Source organism: Leptodactylus fuscus, chromosome 2 (assembly GCF_031893055.1).
Source record: "Leptodactylus fuscus isolate aLepFus1 chromosome 2, aLepFus1.hap2, whole genome shotgun sequence".
NCBI lineage: Eukaryota > Metazoa > Chordata > Amphibia > Anura > Leptodactylidae > Leptodactylus > Leptodactylus fuscus.
The window spans coordinates 246103648-246123065 of NC_134266.1; the positions used below are offsets into that span (position 1 = coordinate 246103648).

Here is a 19418-nt window from a genome sequence, read left to right on the forward strand (position 1 = left end):
AAAGCAGCCATTTGTTCCAATCCTGTACAAGCCATTTAACCATTCGCTGCCACCACTTTATCTTGGGGGCTCATACTGGAGATGACCTCGAATGCAGCCTAGAGGCATCTTAGCGGAGATTGGGTTTGTCCAAACGTAATTTCTTTAATCTAGTTACCTATGACCCCTCCAGATACAATTAAGGTCCACACGCTAAAGTGGACTATAGAAGGAATCTATAGCCAACGGGCTCGATCACGCATTAGAAATTCTTTTCTAAGAAATCCTCCAGGCTTAATATATGCAGCCACGTGTCTTCAGCGGCAAGAAAACCAATCTGCTGCATACTGTAAATTTAATAAAATCTTCCTAACAAGCGGTTATAATCTGTAATGCAGGAAGCTTCTGATTTACTAACCACAGCCCCGAAAATCAGACAGAAGGCGCCAAGCGTGAAATACACAATAGATTAGAGACAAAGCCTGATTAGATGAATGAAGCGACGCTTAGAAGTGCGCGATTCAGAGGAGGCAAATCTACATAGCATGGAATTTTATGTGGGCCGCTCGTGAAACCCGCTCTATATAATAGCGACTGAACGATGGACGGGAACCGCAAGCATAAGACTAAAAGCAGGACGAAAATTGTAGATGTTGTTTCATCTATTATTTCACAATCCTGTATTGTTAATTAATTATAATCATAAAAACTTCTTTTTTTTAAAAGTTCACAAATTTTAGGGAGCGTTCACACTACCGTCGGTGTCCGACATGTAGTGTCCGCTCCTAGTGTCCGCTCAAAATCTGTCACGGACACTAGGAGCGGACACTAGATGTGTCCGTGACACCTGTCATTCACTTGAATGGGCATCGGGTGCGTTCTTTTGCACTCCGTGCCCGTCCTTTCCTGTCCGCAAGTGAAGATGTCCGACTTCTCAAGCGGACAGAAAAACCCTGCATGCATGTGTCCGCTCCTAGTGTCCGTGACAGATTTTGAGCGGACACTAGGAGCGGACACTACATGTCGGACACCGACGGTAGTGTGAACGCTCCCTTACTTTCTTTTCATAGAAACAGGCCCTAACGTTCTGCTGCGTATAAAGCCAATATTCCAGACTAGTGATCTGTTTTTCACTGCTTTCATATGACACCAGAACCACTGTTCTAAAGGACAGAAACTGGACAAATTAGAAGTGACCCTCCCCCCTCCAATTCCCTTGGCAACATACTGGCAAGGCACAGTGGCCCAGATTTACTATCTTGTATATGGCAGGACAGTTGCCAAAAATGTGCATCAAATTTGCGTACTTTTGCTGCATCTCAGCTCTTACGCCTCTTTTAGACAGCTAACAGAGTGGGGGCTGGAATCTAGGTGGGGGCACCCGATGTACGATAATTTATAGCAGAAAACTTGCATGAGTTATACCACAAATGTAAGCACACCTATATATGCAAAGGGCCAGCACCTTTAAGCAATTGTGACATGCTTAAAGGACTGTCAGAATGCATGAAGATTGGGGTAAGAATTGGCAATCTTAATTAATTCCATCCGTGTGTACCCTCCTTGTCAATGAATAGTTAGAGCATTGTTTGGAAGAACTGTACAGCCCCTTTTATTCCAAAAGAAGGTAAAATAGGTTGATAAAGAATGTTACAAAAAAGTTCAAACATCCCCCTAGACAAGGGGGGGGGGGGGAATGACATATATAAAATAAATAATTTAAGATTCAGAAAATTAAATCCAGGACTCTGGAGTTACCAATGAGTTTGTAGACCAAAAAATAAAAAATTCAAGAAATTTATAGAACAATTGGTTATCAGAACTTACTGTCTAAATAAGCAGTGACAGTAAGCGAGGATCTTCTATACAACCAACCAGACGCATGTTAGCAGACACTTCCTAAGGCCTGGACCACCACACACAGCGTAGAAGCAGCGGCAGCAGTTCCCAGGAGAAGAGAAAAGCCTTGGAGGGCCACATATGGACTTGAAACCACCAGCTGTCATCTCACGAACATAACTACTCACAGAACCATCAAAGTACCTAGGAGGACACTGCTGTTCATAAAGTAGCTTTAACCCCTCATAAATTACAAGAGGGATGAACCACCAGAGTCTAAACAGGCCCCCTCAAATAAAACTGATTTCAAAAACAGAGGGCCACATGACAACCCCTAAGAGCCGTGATGTCAAACAATTCTTCAAAGACTTTTCTTCCCCCAGTGTGGCTTTTGACCTTCACAATGTAGTGTGGGCGGCTGGGCATGAATTGAACTCCTATCCATCAGAGAACGCATGTGACAACAATAAATTCCCAGAACTGACCTCATAGACCTCAGGAAGAGCGTCCAGAGGGAACACATCTGAAGGGCAAAGTTCTACCTCGTAATACCAATATCATAGGACAGGACCACTCCTCATGGCCTCATTCAAGAAGGTATATAATACCAGGACATAGCCATTTATATTCTGGATAAAATACATGCCTCCCCAACATGGGTGTACTAAAGGGTCCTATGGTGCTGCAAGTTTAGTTCTGAAAAATGGTAGAGGGATATCCATAAAATGTTGTGTCAGAATGATGTCAAGTTCCTCATGTCGTCCTTTTGTTCTCAACAGTCCATATTCAATAAAAATCTAATGTTTAAAGGACACCTTTTAGGAACAGTCCGGCCCTCAAACCATTCCCAACTACAGTCATCACAAGCCATACTAAAGACTACTGATGGTCGGGCAGCTTCCGCCGGGGTAAGAACATCCAGCTGCAGTGACCAAGCACTGGAAGTAGGGGCCTAAATATCCCCGAAAGGTGCTTCTAAAGAGGACCATGTACCATAGATAGCTATAGGGACAGTCACTACTCCAACCCATGACTGCCAAATATGGTGAAGGGAGAAATCAAATCCAACATGTCCGACCCCTTCCTTTCCCTCAAGACCTGCTGTCAAGTCAAGACGCCAACATACACGTAGTCCACCATAATTGGTTGGTTCGGCCAATATTAATCTAATGTGAATGGATCATCTTAACTCTTCAGGTTATTCTTCTACTGTCCGCAACAACCAGTGACTGCCCTAAGACCACAAATTACCCAGAATAAACTGAAAAAGGTTAGGCTGCTTGATTTGTGGGAGACCGCCTGCTAAGACTGCCCCCAATCCTGAAAATGGGGGTGTTTTGCCCCTGTTCTGAATGTAGCGGAGGTTGCAGTTGGACCACCATAAATGTTCATGGTATAATCCCTTTAAACTCAGAAGTTTAATGTGATGCATGCAGAAACGTACTGTCCCCAAATGTGCTAGCATTGCTATATGACCTCAATACACAAACGTGACCACAAATGGCTGAGTCGTTTCATATTAATATCGGAGCTGTGTAAGTCCCGCAGCTCGGCGGGCGAGTTAATCATACACGTGTCCTATTAATGACATGTCAAGACTTTCCTCTCTCCGATATTGCTTCACATTCTTTGCAGCGGGTCATTAAACAGCTCTCCCTTGGAGTAAAAGGGGATGGCACATTCTTCTGCTTCTTCCACCCATTCCTTTTCTCTAAAGAGAAGAATTATCTGCTCCCTGCGTGAGGCCTAATGGATTCTTTGCACTGGGCGCCAGCAGATCAATAGCACTACCACAGTAAACAGCAGGGTATGAAATAACCTGCTATTTACAACTGGTGGGCCTGACCTCAGACTTTGCTGCCCAAATGTACCTTCATCTGATCCCTATTGTCCTCAGCTTCTATTATTTACTTACACGCCGGGTAATGACACATTCAATGGAGAAGAACAGATGAAGACTTCAGGATTTACACATCGTTCCTTGACCAAGTTACTTGTTTTTGCAAACTTGACCAAGTGGCTGACACGGGGATAACGCTTTATTTCCCAGCTTTAAATGGAAATGTATTCACTTTAGTCAGCTTAAGAACATAAATGAATGTAAAGGAGGGCCAACGCCTACAAAGAAGGTGGCTTATACCATGTGCAGGCGGCAAAACGATTCCCACGGACATCTTGAATATTTTGCTCCCAATCCCTGGAATGAGTTTTTCATAGAAGCAGCAACCAATTAACACTTAAAGGGCTCTTCTGGGACAATCCTATCATATCACTGGGGTCCAAAACAAAGTACCCCCAACAGAGTACAGTGTCCCGTCCACAAGTACAGGACCAATAATTGTGATGTCGCAGTCACCGGAGAACCACTACCACACTGATCGGCTGAGTTTAGGGGTTCTGGGCACCCGGCTCCCGCAGACCTACACTAAGGATAGATCACCAATATGTTAGACCCAGAAAACTCCTTCTAGCTATTCATACATATTTACATGTAAGAAGTTCTCCTTATACACCCAAGGTGAGGTGGAGGGGAGCACGGGAGCTCATCTATCCTGTAGATATACCAAATCTTCTATGATAGTACTATTCCTATAAAGGGGTTTCCCATGAAAGACATCTATGGTACCTCTGGGACCTGTCTATATACCTCCCCGGTCTCCATGCCTCATTACTGACATGACTGTAAGGGCTATAGTTCACACAGGGGCAAGGAGGCGGATTTTGACAGCGGATGTCGCCTCAAAATCCGCCTCCATACAATGGTGGTCTATGGAGACCACTAGCGTTCTTTTTTACGTTATCAGCATGTTGCCGATAATGGAAAAAAGAAGCGAGCTGCCCTTTCTTCAGGCGGAAGCAACCTCCGGAGTCGGCCCATTCATTTGAGCCGACCCCGGAGGGGGAAGCCGCGACCACGACGGTCATGGCAGGCGGGTTTTGACCCGAGAGTGACGCGGCTCCCCACGTCACTTCCGGTGTCAAAATCCACACCACCTGCCCCCGTGTAAACTAGCCCTTACCTTGTTGAGAAAACTTTCGTATCAGACATTTATAGCATAATTTGCAGATATGCTATCTATGTCTTTAAGCTATGACTCTCCTGCTACCCAGTCCTATAACCCATTCCTATTACCCAACTGATACGGTGGTGCGAGGAATTTGTTCCATGTTAGGGGCTGACTGCAGGAGTAAGACACAATCCGCAGTCAACTTATTTCTTAAGAGTAGACCGCCACTATAAAAAAACATCTAGCCAGAATAATATAATATAAGCAGCACTTTTAGAAGTAAGCCATCTTCCCAGATTTATAACCACCGTTTCATTTTATCCCCGTACAGTCGTGCTTGTCATCCGGAGCTGCAATGATAGCCGCCCCAACAGGGATGCCGAAAACAAAAAGGGGTTTAACAGCTCAAACGCAGCGAGGACAGGACAAAAGAGCAGAGGACAGTAAACTTTTGTCACCGGCGATCCTGTTACCACTGCTCAATGAATAATTCAAATGGTGGGAGTTGTGTTTTATTGCACGATAATGGCACATTGTATAGGAGACTTGTATATTATAGGACAATGTCCTCTAACAGAAATGCTCGCACTTCACTGCACACGATGGCAACGCGGATGACAATACAAGTATTCAACACAAACCTACCAGAGAGGAGAATCATTATCATAAAGTAAGTATCCTATGTATACAGTATGTATACAGCTCCACCCTCAGGGATACAGCTTCCTCTTCCAACAAACAGAACATAACACCCGCCATCGCTCATGTGTCCGCTGTTACATATCCCAATAAGGTTCCACTCCAGAGGGATGACCAATGTGTGGATTCTGCCTAAGGGCTCATACATAGTAACACTGGCAATCTAAAGTGTATGGGGGCCTTGCAGGGGTAGATCGAGTCCAACACGTCCAATCATCTTGAGAACTTATGGCGGCTGCCTCCTCTCCCCATTCACAGCATATACACACTTGGATGAGTAAGTACATGTAGCAAGTCGGGATAGAGAAGGCAGCAATGTGAGATGTGTACTTACTGAACACCTACTGTACATCATGGCCACCCTGAGAGAAGATGTCGGGGAAGATGAGGAGTGGGCTGCTGGATTTCACAGGCCCACTCCTTTAGTTCTCAGGGTGTAATATACCGCATGTGTATGGGGAAGTCAATACCAGCTATGTCAGTGCATGACCAAGGGGAATTCAGAGACTTTGGTACTGAGCTTTACTTCCTCTTTTTAAGCAGTGAAATTGTGTTTACTGGTCACATGGCTAAACTGCAATACCAAGCACAACCACTATGTACAGTGGCGTCCTTGTTAAGCAGTGAACACTACAGACCACAACAATCCATAGAATCCTGTATAACCCCTTTAAGGCCCCAGAAACAGGGGTCACATACAGAAGCACAGGGCTTCACTTATTGTAAGGAAAAACTGTTGCATGCTATATGACATTTATAGTATATACGTATAGGATTTGTAACTAGAACTACTGTTTATAAGAGGTAGTATCTGCACGCCAATGACAACCAATGGTGCTACCACGTGATCTGCCAGGTACAATGCGAGACCTCCTTAAGGGCTTTTCCAAAAACAGTAAAACATTTTACAGAGACCACCTCTTTGAGAAGACAACCTCCTTATTCAGACTGGAGTTTCTAAGATTTCACCATATATTACACATTATGGCCACCTGGAGACTACGACTATCCAAAGCGCTTTAGGCTCTTTTCACACAAACATAAAAAAGTGACAGTCCTTGCGGTAAGTCACATGCCCAGTTGTTTGTTTTTTTTTTGATGGGCCATCCCAATCTCCTAGACTAAGGCTACATGTACACCATCAATGTGAGCGCCGGGAGGGGACCAATGTCATAGCAGAGGACAACCAAGTGTCAACCATTTAATAGAGATGAGCGAGTAATATTCGATCAAATACCTCCCCGCCATAGGTATTCGTGTAAGCGGCTGAACACCAAGGGGTTAAGCGCAGTGAATATTCGATGCGTTTAACCCCTTGGTGTTTGGCCGCTTACACGAATACCTATGGCAGCGAGGTATTCGATCGAATACTTCTCGCTCATCTCTACCATTTACCATTGACTTGTTAGAGAAAATTGGGAAAACATGAAAACATGGACGCAAATTGATGTTAAACTGCCTGCTACACCCTGGTTGTATGAATACGCCGTATTAGGATGGTTATAGCTCACGGTATTCATGAACCAGGTAATTCAAGAGGTCCCAACAATGTGCTTGAAACTGTGAAAGATCAAAAAACATTAAAAAAAAAACCCAAAAAAAACATATGATGTGATTATCCTGTATAGGGAGTCTTGCAATCCATCTCTTATACTATACCTACCTCTAGGCAGGGGCACCATCCACATAAGGTTTGCCTAACACCCAGCCATAGAATTTCGCTATGAACTCGGCAGCAGATTTCACACCTTAAAGGCTGGTTAGGCAGCAGATTATTTCCACTGTGCGTGAACACAACCTAATAGGAAGGCTATCCACGCTTCCCAAGTAGTTGAAGGTTCCTCTAGGATGACTTGGGAGTGGACAGTATATGATGGCATTGGTTACAGCACAGTATAAAATGGCAGGGCTATTTTACTATGGCACAAATCAGTTGGGGATTGTCACTCATAAAACTTTACTAGGAAGGATAAATCCCACAATCATTATGGGCAGGGCGGCAATAACATGCCTACAGCTTAGACTTCTCGCCCGTATTCGGGATCTGACAGCTGGTACTGAGGGAAAAACGATTATCACACAATACTATCAAAATAGGAGCGGAGTAATGAAGTATTACTGGGGGAGGGGATGGCGAATAATCACAGAATATAACCAACATGGCAGAAATGAGGTGTACTCCCTTATAAAACTATAAGACCGTCTGTACAAGTCCTTAAGATGTCTTCTTCTGGTTTTTTGAGTTGTTTCACTGGTTTATTTCACTTTGGGAAAGCTGGGTTAAAACTAATAAGACCTGACATAAAGAGGCAGATGATAAACCCCTTGAATCATGGCACAATTAGATTAAACGTCCATTCAGGTGCCAGGAAAATCTGAGTGGCAGCTATTCCTCTTGACCTTTCCACATACATGCACGCTCAGTTCCAATCTTTCTCTCTCCAATTTCCATCATTCCATCAACGAACATTCCCATCAGATAGTCAGTCAGCCCTCCTGAAGTCGCCAGCATTAACATTAATCTTCTCTTCATCTCTCCAGTTTTGCTCCAAAACACCAACTCCAACTCTTCTACAGCCCAACTCAGATTTCTTTAGAAATGACTGACAGCCATGGCCAGAAAGAATTGTAAAACTCAAGTACACAGTAGGCCAACCTTATTTACTGAAAAAGTGACTACATTTGGCCCCTCCTCCTGACCCATCTATCAAAGTTAATGGAACCCCACTTACCCCTGTCCCACAGGCCCGATGCCTTGGGGTAACCCTGGATTCCGACTTATCCTTCAAACCACATATTCAAACCCTCAACACCTCTTGTCGCCTCCAGCTCAAGAACATCTACCGAATCCGCTCCTTCCTCACCCCAGAAACTACCAAGATGCTCGTCCAGGCCCTCATAATCTCCCGCTTAGACTACTGCAACACCCTTCTCCATGGACTCCCGGCAAACACCCTCGCCCCCCTCCAGTCCACCCTAAACTGTGCTGCTCGCTTAATCCACCTCACCCCCCGATCTTCATCGGCTGCTCCCCTCTGCCAGTCCCTCCACTGGCTACCTATAGCCCAGCGAATTGAGTTCAAGCTACTAACACTAACATACAAAGCCATCCACAACCTGTCCCCTCCATATATCTCTGACCTCATCTCCCGCTACCGGCCCACACGTAACCTCAGATCCTCCAACGACCTCCTACTCTGCTCTTCTCTCATCCGCTCCTACACAACCGTCTCCAAGATTTCTCCCGTGCATCCCCCATACTCTGGAACTCCTTACCAAGACACATAAGACTGACCCCCACAATCACAGGCTTCAAGAAGGCCCTGAAGACTCACCTATTCAGGAAGGCCTACAACCTCCAATAACACTATCACCGCACCACCATCTGTACAGTCTCCCCCTCACCTTCTGTCTCTACCCCCCTTCCCTCATAGACTGTAAGCCCTCATGGGCAGGGCCCTCTACCCCACTGTGCCAGCCGATCACTGTTAGTATGATATCTACCTGTATATTTTGTGTATTGTATGTAACCCCCAAACGTAAAGCACCATGGAATTAATGGCGCTATATAAACAAACAATAATAATAATAATAATATATAATGATGACCCTTTTCATCTGGAAAAAAACAAAAAAAAACAAAACAACACTTCGGCTTGGTTCACATCTGCGCCAGGGTTTCCATTCAGGTAGTCCGCTTGGGGATCCCCCGGACAGAAACCTAATCCGCATAAAAAATGGGGAGTCAGCTGATCCCATAGACTATAATGTGGTTTGCATGGTTTCTGTTCAGTTTCCGCCCGAAAAGGGTGAAAAATTCGGAGAGAAAAACTATAACTTACAGCACTTTTCACTCCACATTTTTCATGCTGAGAGGCGAACGGAATGCCCTTACGGAGATCGGTTGCAGACATAAACTGAGCCTCACTAGGTCCAATCCTACAGTTCCGTTGTTTTCTTCCGTCCTGCGTGTGACCTCAGCGAAGGACATAGGACATGCCTACCTGTAACATCACCAGGTCCCTTCCTTAGACCACTGGCAAAAGAAGACAGCCGGGCAGCAGGACCAGGAGCACTGGGGACAGGAGAGCTTTTTTTCCCCTCCCCCAGCCTAATTAAAGAGATAAAAATGTAACCCGGACAAGCTATTAATACAGTTTGCCACACTCCGATCTATCCACTGGCTAACACGGTACAAAAACAAACATTTTCCTTATACCTAATTCATATAGTGATACATATTTACTTTCATGGGAATTCTAACAAACTATTCATCTAATTAATTATAGAATATTAATATAATTGAAAATAATTAAATGTATGTTTATTTTGATGCTGAACTCGGGGCCAGTAAGTTTTTCCCGACACTCCACCCAAAACCACAACTATAGTGAGTCAATCTATGAGCCACGATGGTGGCGGAGCATGCTTGCCGTTCATATCCATCAGATGACAATTATCTGTCCCGATCCTCTCTATAGACATGCACACTTACACTAGGTTCGCATTAGTGTCAGTTATCTGTTGTTCTGGTGTATTGGAGGTCCAGAACAACGGACAGACTGACCACTAAAACAGTGGTTACGTACAAAGCTCGATAGACCCCCATTAACTATGATGGGGTCTATTGGGTGTCCGCTGGCTAACTGGTGGGGGTCCAACTGCTTGAGCGCCCACTGTCATGAGAGAGGGATCCTGTCTGACTGATATCAATGGATGGATCCCCCGCCCCCCCATTGATCAGACAGTCGTGCCCTATCCTCTAGATAGGGACAGCTTGCAGTTACCAGAATACCACTTTAATGGGTACGGGGGAACCACAAGATCTCTGCTTTAGTCCCACAAGAAACCTGCAGAAGAGTAAAAGAAGTCAACGTGAGACTAAACACGATTATATTCTTCATACTACATGGATGGCGCATGCTCTGCTTAAGGTAAAGCCGCTGAATGTGCCCTGGCATTATATTGCTCTACAATAGACTATAGGAAATAGGATTGCTGGTCATCGTCCAACCATCACCAGAAATGTAACCTAGGAAACATGTAGATGTGCCACAACTTTACCACGAACAACCAAAAGTTACCACATAACCACGGCCACTGGATCACACAACGCAGAAGCTGAATGCAATTTTAGATTCAGAAAAGCGGTGTTGCATAAATCTATTCTGCATGTGCTATATACTGTACCTTTAAGATCAAACCTGTTTTAGGAAGGAAGTACCAGTACCAATCCGGCAGTATCAGCATTTCTCCAGACACAACACACTGATAAGGCCGCACGCACTGGAGGAGCGCCGACCACCACATCCGAATCAAATCTCCCACAATCTAAAAGCGTATGTTTTACAGTAAAGTCTGAGAGTTTAAAGCCAAGCGAAGAGATCTTAGAGATGACTGCACTGCAGATACGTGAAGCATTGGGGAGAGGAAGGCAAACCTAAACTATAGGAACTGCTGACAGGTCACATTAGGAGGTGCACAGTGGATTCACTTCCCCCCATATGGTGAGATAGACGCTACATCAAGCACAGAGATCAGCAATGGGGTCAAACCACACGCCAAACAACTGTAGAGAGAAATCCAAGTACCAAACACAGAGATACACAGAGATACACTTCATTTACTTATATTATAGAATACCTGATATAAATAGATCTATAATCTACAATTTTTACAGATAAAGTCTCTAAAAATCCAACATATGAAACACGTCATTCAGGAATCAGACAGAATAGATCCTACACAGCACAGCAGTAGTTTCCGACCTAGGGTTGGAAGTTGTAGGAGGTCGCCGGGTGTAGACGATGAAGGGTCAGTGACTAATACATATTGGAAGTTATAGTTTTACAAATGAAGGGCAACAGGTTGGAAACCAGTGGAGTAGAAGGAAGATTGGTAAGGAATACTCGTCCCTTGCAATACTGAGATTCAGGGTTCAAATCAGACCAGGAAAAACCGGTCCAGTTAGGCAGCACACCCAAGGATAAGAAGAACATGTGAATACCAGATAAACCCGGAGCACAGCACTGCGAGGGAATATTATCGATCACCGGTCCGCCTACTGACCTTTAACATGAGATTACCCAATCACAAAACTACAATTCCCAGCATGTACTAATCCCAGGCGCCCCCTCTACTCCAGTGGTTTCCAACCAGTTGGCCTGCGCTGTTGCAAATCCAAAAACTTCCAGCGACAGCTAATAAGTAAGCCACAGGTTAAAGGCCAAAAAGTAAAGCTGTGTTTACACGATCAGGTTTTCTGATGCAGTTCTTAAAACCAAAACGAGACGTATCACCTGTTAAAGGAAGTGAACACGCTGCCATTAACATCCACCTTTGGTTTCGGCTTCAAAAACTGCATCAGAAAACCTGAACATACACCAATAGAGGCAAAGTCAGTGGTTAGGACATGCTGGGAGGTGTAGTCCAAACAGCTGGAAAGTTACAGGTTGGAGACCACAGTAAAGGAGAGTCAGTGTGACATGCTGGGAGTTGTAGTTCTACAGTTCCAGAGCTCCAGGCTGGAGTAGGGGGAGGGTCAGTCAGTGTGACATGCTGGGAGTTGTAGTTCTACAGTTCCAGAGCTCCAGGCTGGAGTAGGGGGAGGGTCAGTCATTGTCACATGCTGGGAGTTGTAGTTCTACAGTTCTAGAGCTCCAGGCTGGAGTAGGGGGAGGGTCAGTCATTGTCACATGCTGGGAGTTGTAGTTCTACAGTTCCAGAGCTCCAGGCTGGAGTAGGGGGAGGGTCAGTCATTGTCACATGCTGGGAGTTGTAGTTCTACAGTTCCAGAGCTCCAGGCTGGAGTGGGGGGAGGGTCTGTCAGTGTCACATGCTGGGAGTTGTAGTTCTACAGTTCCAGAGCTCCAGGCTGGTGTAGGGGGAGGGTCAGTCATTGTCACATGCTGGGAGTTGTAGTTCTACAGTTCCAGAGCTCCAGGCTGGAGTAGGGGGAGGGTCAGTCATTGTCACATGCTGGGAGTTGTAGTTCTACAGTTCCAGAGCTCCAGGCTGGTGTAGGGGGAGGCTCCAGGATTACAATTATTCACTCGCACTACAGGGTTAGAACCAGAGTTAACTGGTGTTTTCCTGCTGCCTCACATCTGTGTGGGTTTCCTTGGTACTCTGGTATCCTCCCACACTATATACATACAGAGACAGGTCAGCCAGTCGCCCCAGTGTATGTGTGATGAAAATTAGACTAGGCGCCCCACTGGGATTGATATGGAGAAGCACATATATCAATCTGTCACAATGTCAGAGGGGGTCTCATCGCCCAAATCTCCAACGTTGCCATAATGTAGGCGATGGTATACATACATACCCCCTATTGTGTGATCATGGTACCAGGCAAAAAAGATTAACATATAACAATATCTAGGTATTAACAGTGATCCCATTCTGGGAAAGGTCAGGGAAATCAGAGCAAAGTGATCTCCGATGAGCTGGTAATCACAGGAAGCAAGCAAATCTCCAATGAGCAGGGAGACGGAGGAGACGCTACAGTATACAGAGAGGAGAAGGTGGAAATTAGATTGTGTACCCCTATGGGAACAGGGACTGATGGCAATTTGTGTAAAGTGCCCTATACAAATACAATAAGAACAATCCATATATACATATAGAGAAGTTTACCCCAATGGGGACAGTGGCTGAGGGCAATCTTTGTACAGTACTGCAGAATAGGTTGGTGCTATGGTATATAAACCAATGATAAAAACATGAACCCCAGTGGGAACAAGGACCCCTGACAACCTACGTACGGGGCTATAGAATATGTTTGTGCTATGTAAACGAACAAACGGGAACAGGGACTTATGACAATCTCTGTACAGCGCTATAGAATAGGTTGGCACTATAGAAAAGAATATGAAATTCATTGCGTACAGTGCTTTCTAAATGAATACAATCCTAATAATAAACTAGAAGCATGTGAACAGGGACAATCTGTACAGCGCTACAGAATAGGGTGGCACTACATATATGGATTCAATCATAAACTATAGACATATAGAAATATGAACCTATAGATAGATAACATATATAAGAACACGCTATATGTACATATAGAAATATGCACTGGTGCTTATGGGGTCAGTCTTCATATAGAGAATGAAGGTGCCAACCATGAAGCGGGCACAGCCTGGTGCAGAGGAGAGATCCCCTATTAGTAGAGGTCAGTCTATACACACGCATTGGTGATATGCCCATCACACTGGCACCCTACTAACGCCAGGCCAGACCCGTGTCATCCTTGTAAGGATGGGATCCCCAAGGAGCGGGTAAACACAAGAAGCATGGTCATTCTCCAGGAGACAGCTGGGCATCTTACCATATCCACTGGCACAGGGTTTGACATCTTGACAATGACAGAGGAGCACACAGCCACTTAGCAGAAGAACTTGAGGATGATGATGGTGCTGATACTTCCCAGGGACCGTGTTATATCCAGAGCAGCAGAGGACGAGGGCTCTCCAGGGAGGCAGGGGGCAGCCTTGGCATGGGGGGTAATAAGCAGGTAGCTGGGGCTCTTATTCGGTGCCCTCCCCCTGCACACTGTAAAGTTTCACTCCAGAGGCTGCAGGGGGTAAGGGGTTAATGAGCAGGGGGCTCAAGGTGGCTGAAGAATAATACAAATAACTCCTTGTCCAGAGCTAAAAATACCTCAGGGGGGAGGAGGGGTATATATATATATATATACACCCAGACACACAGAGCCCCCGAGCCCTTCACTGCCTCATCCCCGGAAACTGCGTCACCCCCTCCCGAGCACCGACAAGCTCTATCACGGGAGAGGATAGAGGACCGAGACGGCGCTCGTCACTTGTCTTCGTATCCGCCGCAGCTTCTTCAGTCCGTGCGTTCTTCCACGCAGCGATCACAAGCTTCTCCTTCCTGTCATCGTCTCTCTGGCATAAACATGGCGGCCGCGGAGAAGGGACTTAGTTGCGGAGATCTTTTAGGCCACGCCCACCGCATTAAAGTGCGCTGAGGGAAGGCCCTTCGGCTTCACGGCGCATGCGTCGCCGGGCTATTTGCCTGCCGGGAGTTGTAGTTCTCATGACGTGATTTGGGGGAGTGTTGCATTTCGTGAGCCGCAGGAGACCCCTGTAGGTCAGTAGTGACATCATCCGCAAGAGGAAAATTCACAAAACAAACCTTGTTGTTGAATGGGGATGTATTGGGGTTCATTCACACGGTGCACTTAAAAACTGCATGGAGTTTAGATGCGGTTTTTGGTTCAGTTTCTTATTTTACAGATGAAGCACGTCAAATAAAGGTTACACTTGTACAATTGAGAAACTGAATCAAAATCTCATGGTGTTTTTTAAAATTTTTGAAACTGCAGTATGTGAATTGACCCTTTAGGTTGCAAAGTTATATGTATAGAGCAATTATTATTTTTAATAATAATAATAAATTTTATTTATATAGCGCCAACATATTCCGCAGCGCTGTACAATTTGTAGGGTTCAAATACAGACAGAAAGATACATAACAAAGAATGTCATTTCACACAATGGGACTGAGAGCCCTGCTCACAAGAGCTTACAATCTATGAGGTAGAGGCGGTGACAAAAGAGGTAGCAGGTAGCATTATTTTTGAAATATATTATTTGTAATAGTTTGATTTGACAACTTACTGTCTGAAAGACATATATATGTTTATATTTATAATATATACTGTACTAGCCTCTGCCCACAACTTCGTCTGCGTGTTGTTGGAGTAGATGATCTGCCTATATTCAGCAAATTGCTGCCGTTGATGGTTTGCTTGCTCCGGTGTTTTGGCAGCTATCAAGTTGACCTGCCGCTGAACTTGTTCCTCAGGCCATGCCTGTGATTGTTTCGGCATCTCAGTGGGATGCCATATAATGAGCGTGTTGTTGGCATCAATGGTCCGCATGCTTTGGCGTTTCAACAGCTCTCCAGCTGGCCTGCTGCTGAACTTGTTCCTCGCACCGTGTCTGTGATTGTCCCAGTATCTTAGCAGCTCGTTAGGACGCCATATAATGAGCGTGTTGTTGGTGTCGATGATCACCCCGAGCTCCGCTTGAGGAGAGCTCTGTGACTTCTGGCTACCTTTATAGCTCTCATTGTTTTAGAATTTTGTGACAAATTAGATTTTCTTTTTTGCGGCATGTTTAAAACTGGAAAACTGATAATTTAACTGGAGCAGATCAGATAATATGCAGATGCATGTACACAATGGACTCAGTGTTATCTGTGTCTTTATATAGAGACATAACAGACCTGGTTTTATCAGCAATCTCGAATTAACTGAGATAAGCTGCTGCCAAGAGCAGTGTAATATAGTATGTGAACATAAATTCATAACAGTTGTGAAGCCATGTCATTTACCGGGATAAAAAGTAGTCGTAGTGTTAATCGAGGTTACAAACTATCTATGTGCCAAATTTCATCCAAATCCGTACAGCCGTTTTTGTGTGATCGAAGAACAAACATCAAAACTTTCACATTTATAATATTAGTAGGATAGTAAGTAGGATATATATTTATATAGATATAGTGTGTGTGTGTGTGTGTGTGTGTGTGTTTATATGCACACACACGGGAAACTGCCTTGTTGCCTATAGCAACCAACTTCCATTTCATATTCTGCTTTTTTCATAGCCAGCTGCATAAACCAGCCCTGCAGAGCTTTCACGTAAAGCTTATTCACACAGCACTGATGTGGTCGGAGAAAAAGTTGATGCATTTCCCTCAGGGCTCGTTCACATCTGCGCCCGGTCTCCGTTCTGCAGGTTTCCGTTTCCTGCACATAACAGAGCAGGAGACGGAAACCTACCGGCATGTTTCAAGCCCATTCATTTGAATGGGCTTGAAAAGTGTCCAGCCGTCAGCGCCGGTGAGTGTTTTATGCTCTCGGCGGCAAAACCAGTTTTTTTAAAACGGACACAGAGTCGAACATGCAGTACTCTGTGCCCGGTTTTAAAAAGAAAAACGGTTTTGCCGTGGAGCGCATAAAACACTCAATGGCGCTCATGGCCGAACTTGGCATGACAGGTTTCCATCTTCTGCATGCAGTGTCACTGATTCCGATGCGCAAACTGCATTCCGTCCCCCATTCATTTCTATGGGGAAGGGGGGGGGGGGGTCAATTCCAATGTCATGGAGCAGAAGGATAGGACCTGCACTATAATCATCGGAGTGGAGCGGCGCATCATACCCCCCTGCAGATAGCACACTCAGTTATGTGCATGGGGCTGAAGGCTTAGGTGACATGTGATTGTGACGGTAACACCTATCACATCTCCAAAGGTCGATGTGTCTCCCTCATGGAGTCGCATGGAGAATGTTGCGAGTGCAACTTCTAGTCAAAAAAATCAAAAAATTCAGGCAGATATGTTTTTCCACTAGAAGTTGCAGTCGCAGCATCCTTGGGCTTACAATATGACTCCGTTCACTAACTATCAGTGCCAAACTGCTTACATAGCTGATGCCAGCAGTAAGGATCTTCCATAATGCCAGTGTAAAAGAGTCCCTGTAAATATAAAGCGAACAGTGACTTAAAGAGTACCCCGTAGATAGTGCTGCCGCAAAATGCCACCATAAATGGCCATAGCCTACAATAAATAGTGTAAGGAAGAAAGGCCAAGACAGGGAGGCCATGGGCATTAAAATAATTTTACTGGCTTGGCCAGTGCCAGTAATTTTGCATAATCTTATATATATATTAGCAGGCGAGGCATTCTTGCACACAGGTTCTAGACCTAAAGAGAGACTTTCACCTTTCATCAAGTCCAGCTCATTGCATCATTTAATAATTTATGCTCCACTGATTCCAGCACAGTTGGGGTTTTTTTCTAGCCCCCACCATTCCTGAGCAATCAATGCTGTTAGTTATGGTGTCTGATATACTATTTAGGCTTCTGTCAGGAGAGCGGTGTCAGGCAGGAGCAGACAAGGGTTTGATGCTGAACTCTGACACTGGCTGCCTCTGATTGGAGCTCTGAATGACGCCCCCTGACTGACACCACCCACCTGACTGTACAGAGCCTAAATCTGGCATCAAAACTACCTGCACTTGTTACTTGGGAATGGTGGGGGATAGAGAGAAAATTGTACTGGAATCAGTAGAGCGACACTTATTAACAGATGCTGAGAACTTGAATGGATGGAGTCAGTGGAAGGTCCTTTTCAGAGTAGAGATTATTTGAGGGGGCAACTCACACACCTACCCCAAATCCTCAACCCATATTAGTATATATTTATTCAAACCAGTTATGTGGCAGTAATTTTCCACCCCCAAAAAAACCTAAAACCAGCATGCATAAATACACCCTATTGTTTTGTAGAAAGGTAACACTACTGGGACCCCAGTTACATTATAAGCCAGGAAAAGCCCATATAAATCCTTGCAGATGGTTTTTTGCCCTTGGCGGGATTTGAACACCAGGACTCCAGCGCTGCAAGGCTGTAACGCTAACCACTGAGCCACCGTGTGGCCCCCGTTTTTAAGAATTGTTCATAATGACTGGACCCTGTGGGACGCACATTGTTGTTATTAATGTTTATAGTACATGTCTTTTATCCTTGATTATTAAAGGTTATGTTTTAGATGCCATTTTGTTCTTGTTGGATTGTTGTCCGGTTGGCTGAGCAAATAGTTCCCAGGTCATAGGCATTCATTTAGAGTGTCATAATCTATGCCAAATAAATAAGTAGTGCCTATAAATAGTGCTGCACCAAAATGCCACCATAGTGACATAGCCTGCCCCTATAAGCAGTTTCCGACATAAAATTCCATCATAACTAAATTGTCTATAGGGGCAGTTTTAAGAGTTGTTGATAATCTGTTCCAACTAAAGAGTGTCCCTGTAAACCATTTCAGCCACAGAGGTCCCCCCATAAATTTTATGTGTGAGGCAGTAGCATGATAAACAGTGCAGCCGCAGAGTGCCCCTTTCCCCCCTAAATAGTACTGAAATAGAATGCAATCATAAATAAGGGCATAGACTGTCCTTTTAAGCAGTGCCAGGCATAGAGTGCCCCCATAAATAGTGCTGAAGTAGAATGCCGCCAGAAATAGTGACATAGGCTGCCCCTATAAGCAGTGTCAGGCATAGAGTACGCCTATAAATAGTGCTGAAGCAGAGTGCCACCAGAAATAGTGACATAGGCTGCCCCTATAAGCAGTGTCAGGAATAGAGTACGCCTATAAATAGTGCTGAAGCAGAATGCCGCCAGAAATAGTGACATAGACTGCCCCTATACAGTACGCCTATAAATAGTGCTGAAGCAGAGTGCCACCAGAAATAGTTACATAGGCTGCCACTATAAGCAGTGTGTGGTATAGAGTACGCCTATAAATAGTGCTGAAGCAGAGTGCCACCAGAAATAGTGACATAGGCTGCCCCTATAAGCAGTGTCAGGAATAGAGTACGCCTATAAATAGTGCTGAAGCAGAATGCCGCCAGAAATAGTGACATAGACTGCCCCTATACAGTACACCTATAAATAGTGCTGAAGCAGAGTGACACCAGAAATAGTGACACAGACTGCCCCTATAAGCAGTGTCAGCCATAGAGTACGCCTATAAATAGTGCTGAAGCAGAGTGCCACCAGAAATAGTGACATAGGCTGCCCCTATAAGCAGTGTCAGACATAGAGGGCCCCCATAAATAGTGCTGAAGCAGAGTGCCGCCAGAAATAGTGACATAGGCTGCCCCTATAATCAGTGTCAGGCATAGAGTATTAGAGTACACCTATAAATAGTGCTGAAGCAGAGTGACACCAGAAATAGTGACACAGACTGCCCCTATAAGCAGTGTCAGACATAGAGGGCCCCCATAAATAGTGCTGAAGCAGAGTGCCGCCAGAAATAGTGACATAGGCTGCCCCTATAAGCAGTGTCAGACATAGAGG

The 19418-nt window shown here is 44.9% G+C and overlaps 1 protein-coding gene across 1 annotated transcript in view; it reads right to left on the bottom strand.

The window, feature by feature from the left end:
- UBL3 (ubiquitin like 3) overlaps positions 1-14484 on the bottom strand; it is a 100957-nt gene extending 86473 nt beyond the window's left edge. The window contains exon 1 of the mRNA XM_075265971.1: positions 13861-14484. Coding sequence (XP_075122072.1) covers positions 13861-13887 — 27 coding nt within the window. The 5' untranslated portion in view covers positions 13888-14484. The remainder of the gene's footprint in view (positions 1-13860) is intronic.
- Between the last annotated feature and the right edge of the window lie 4934 nt (positions 14485-19418).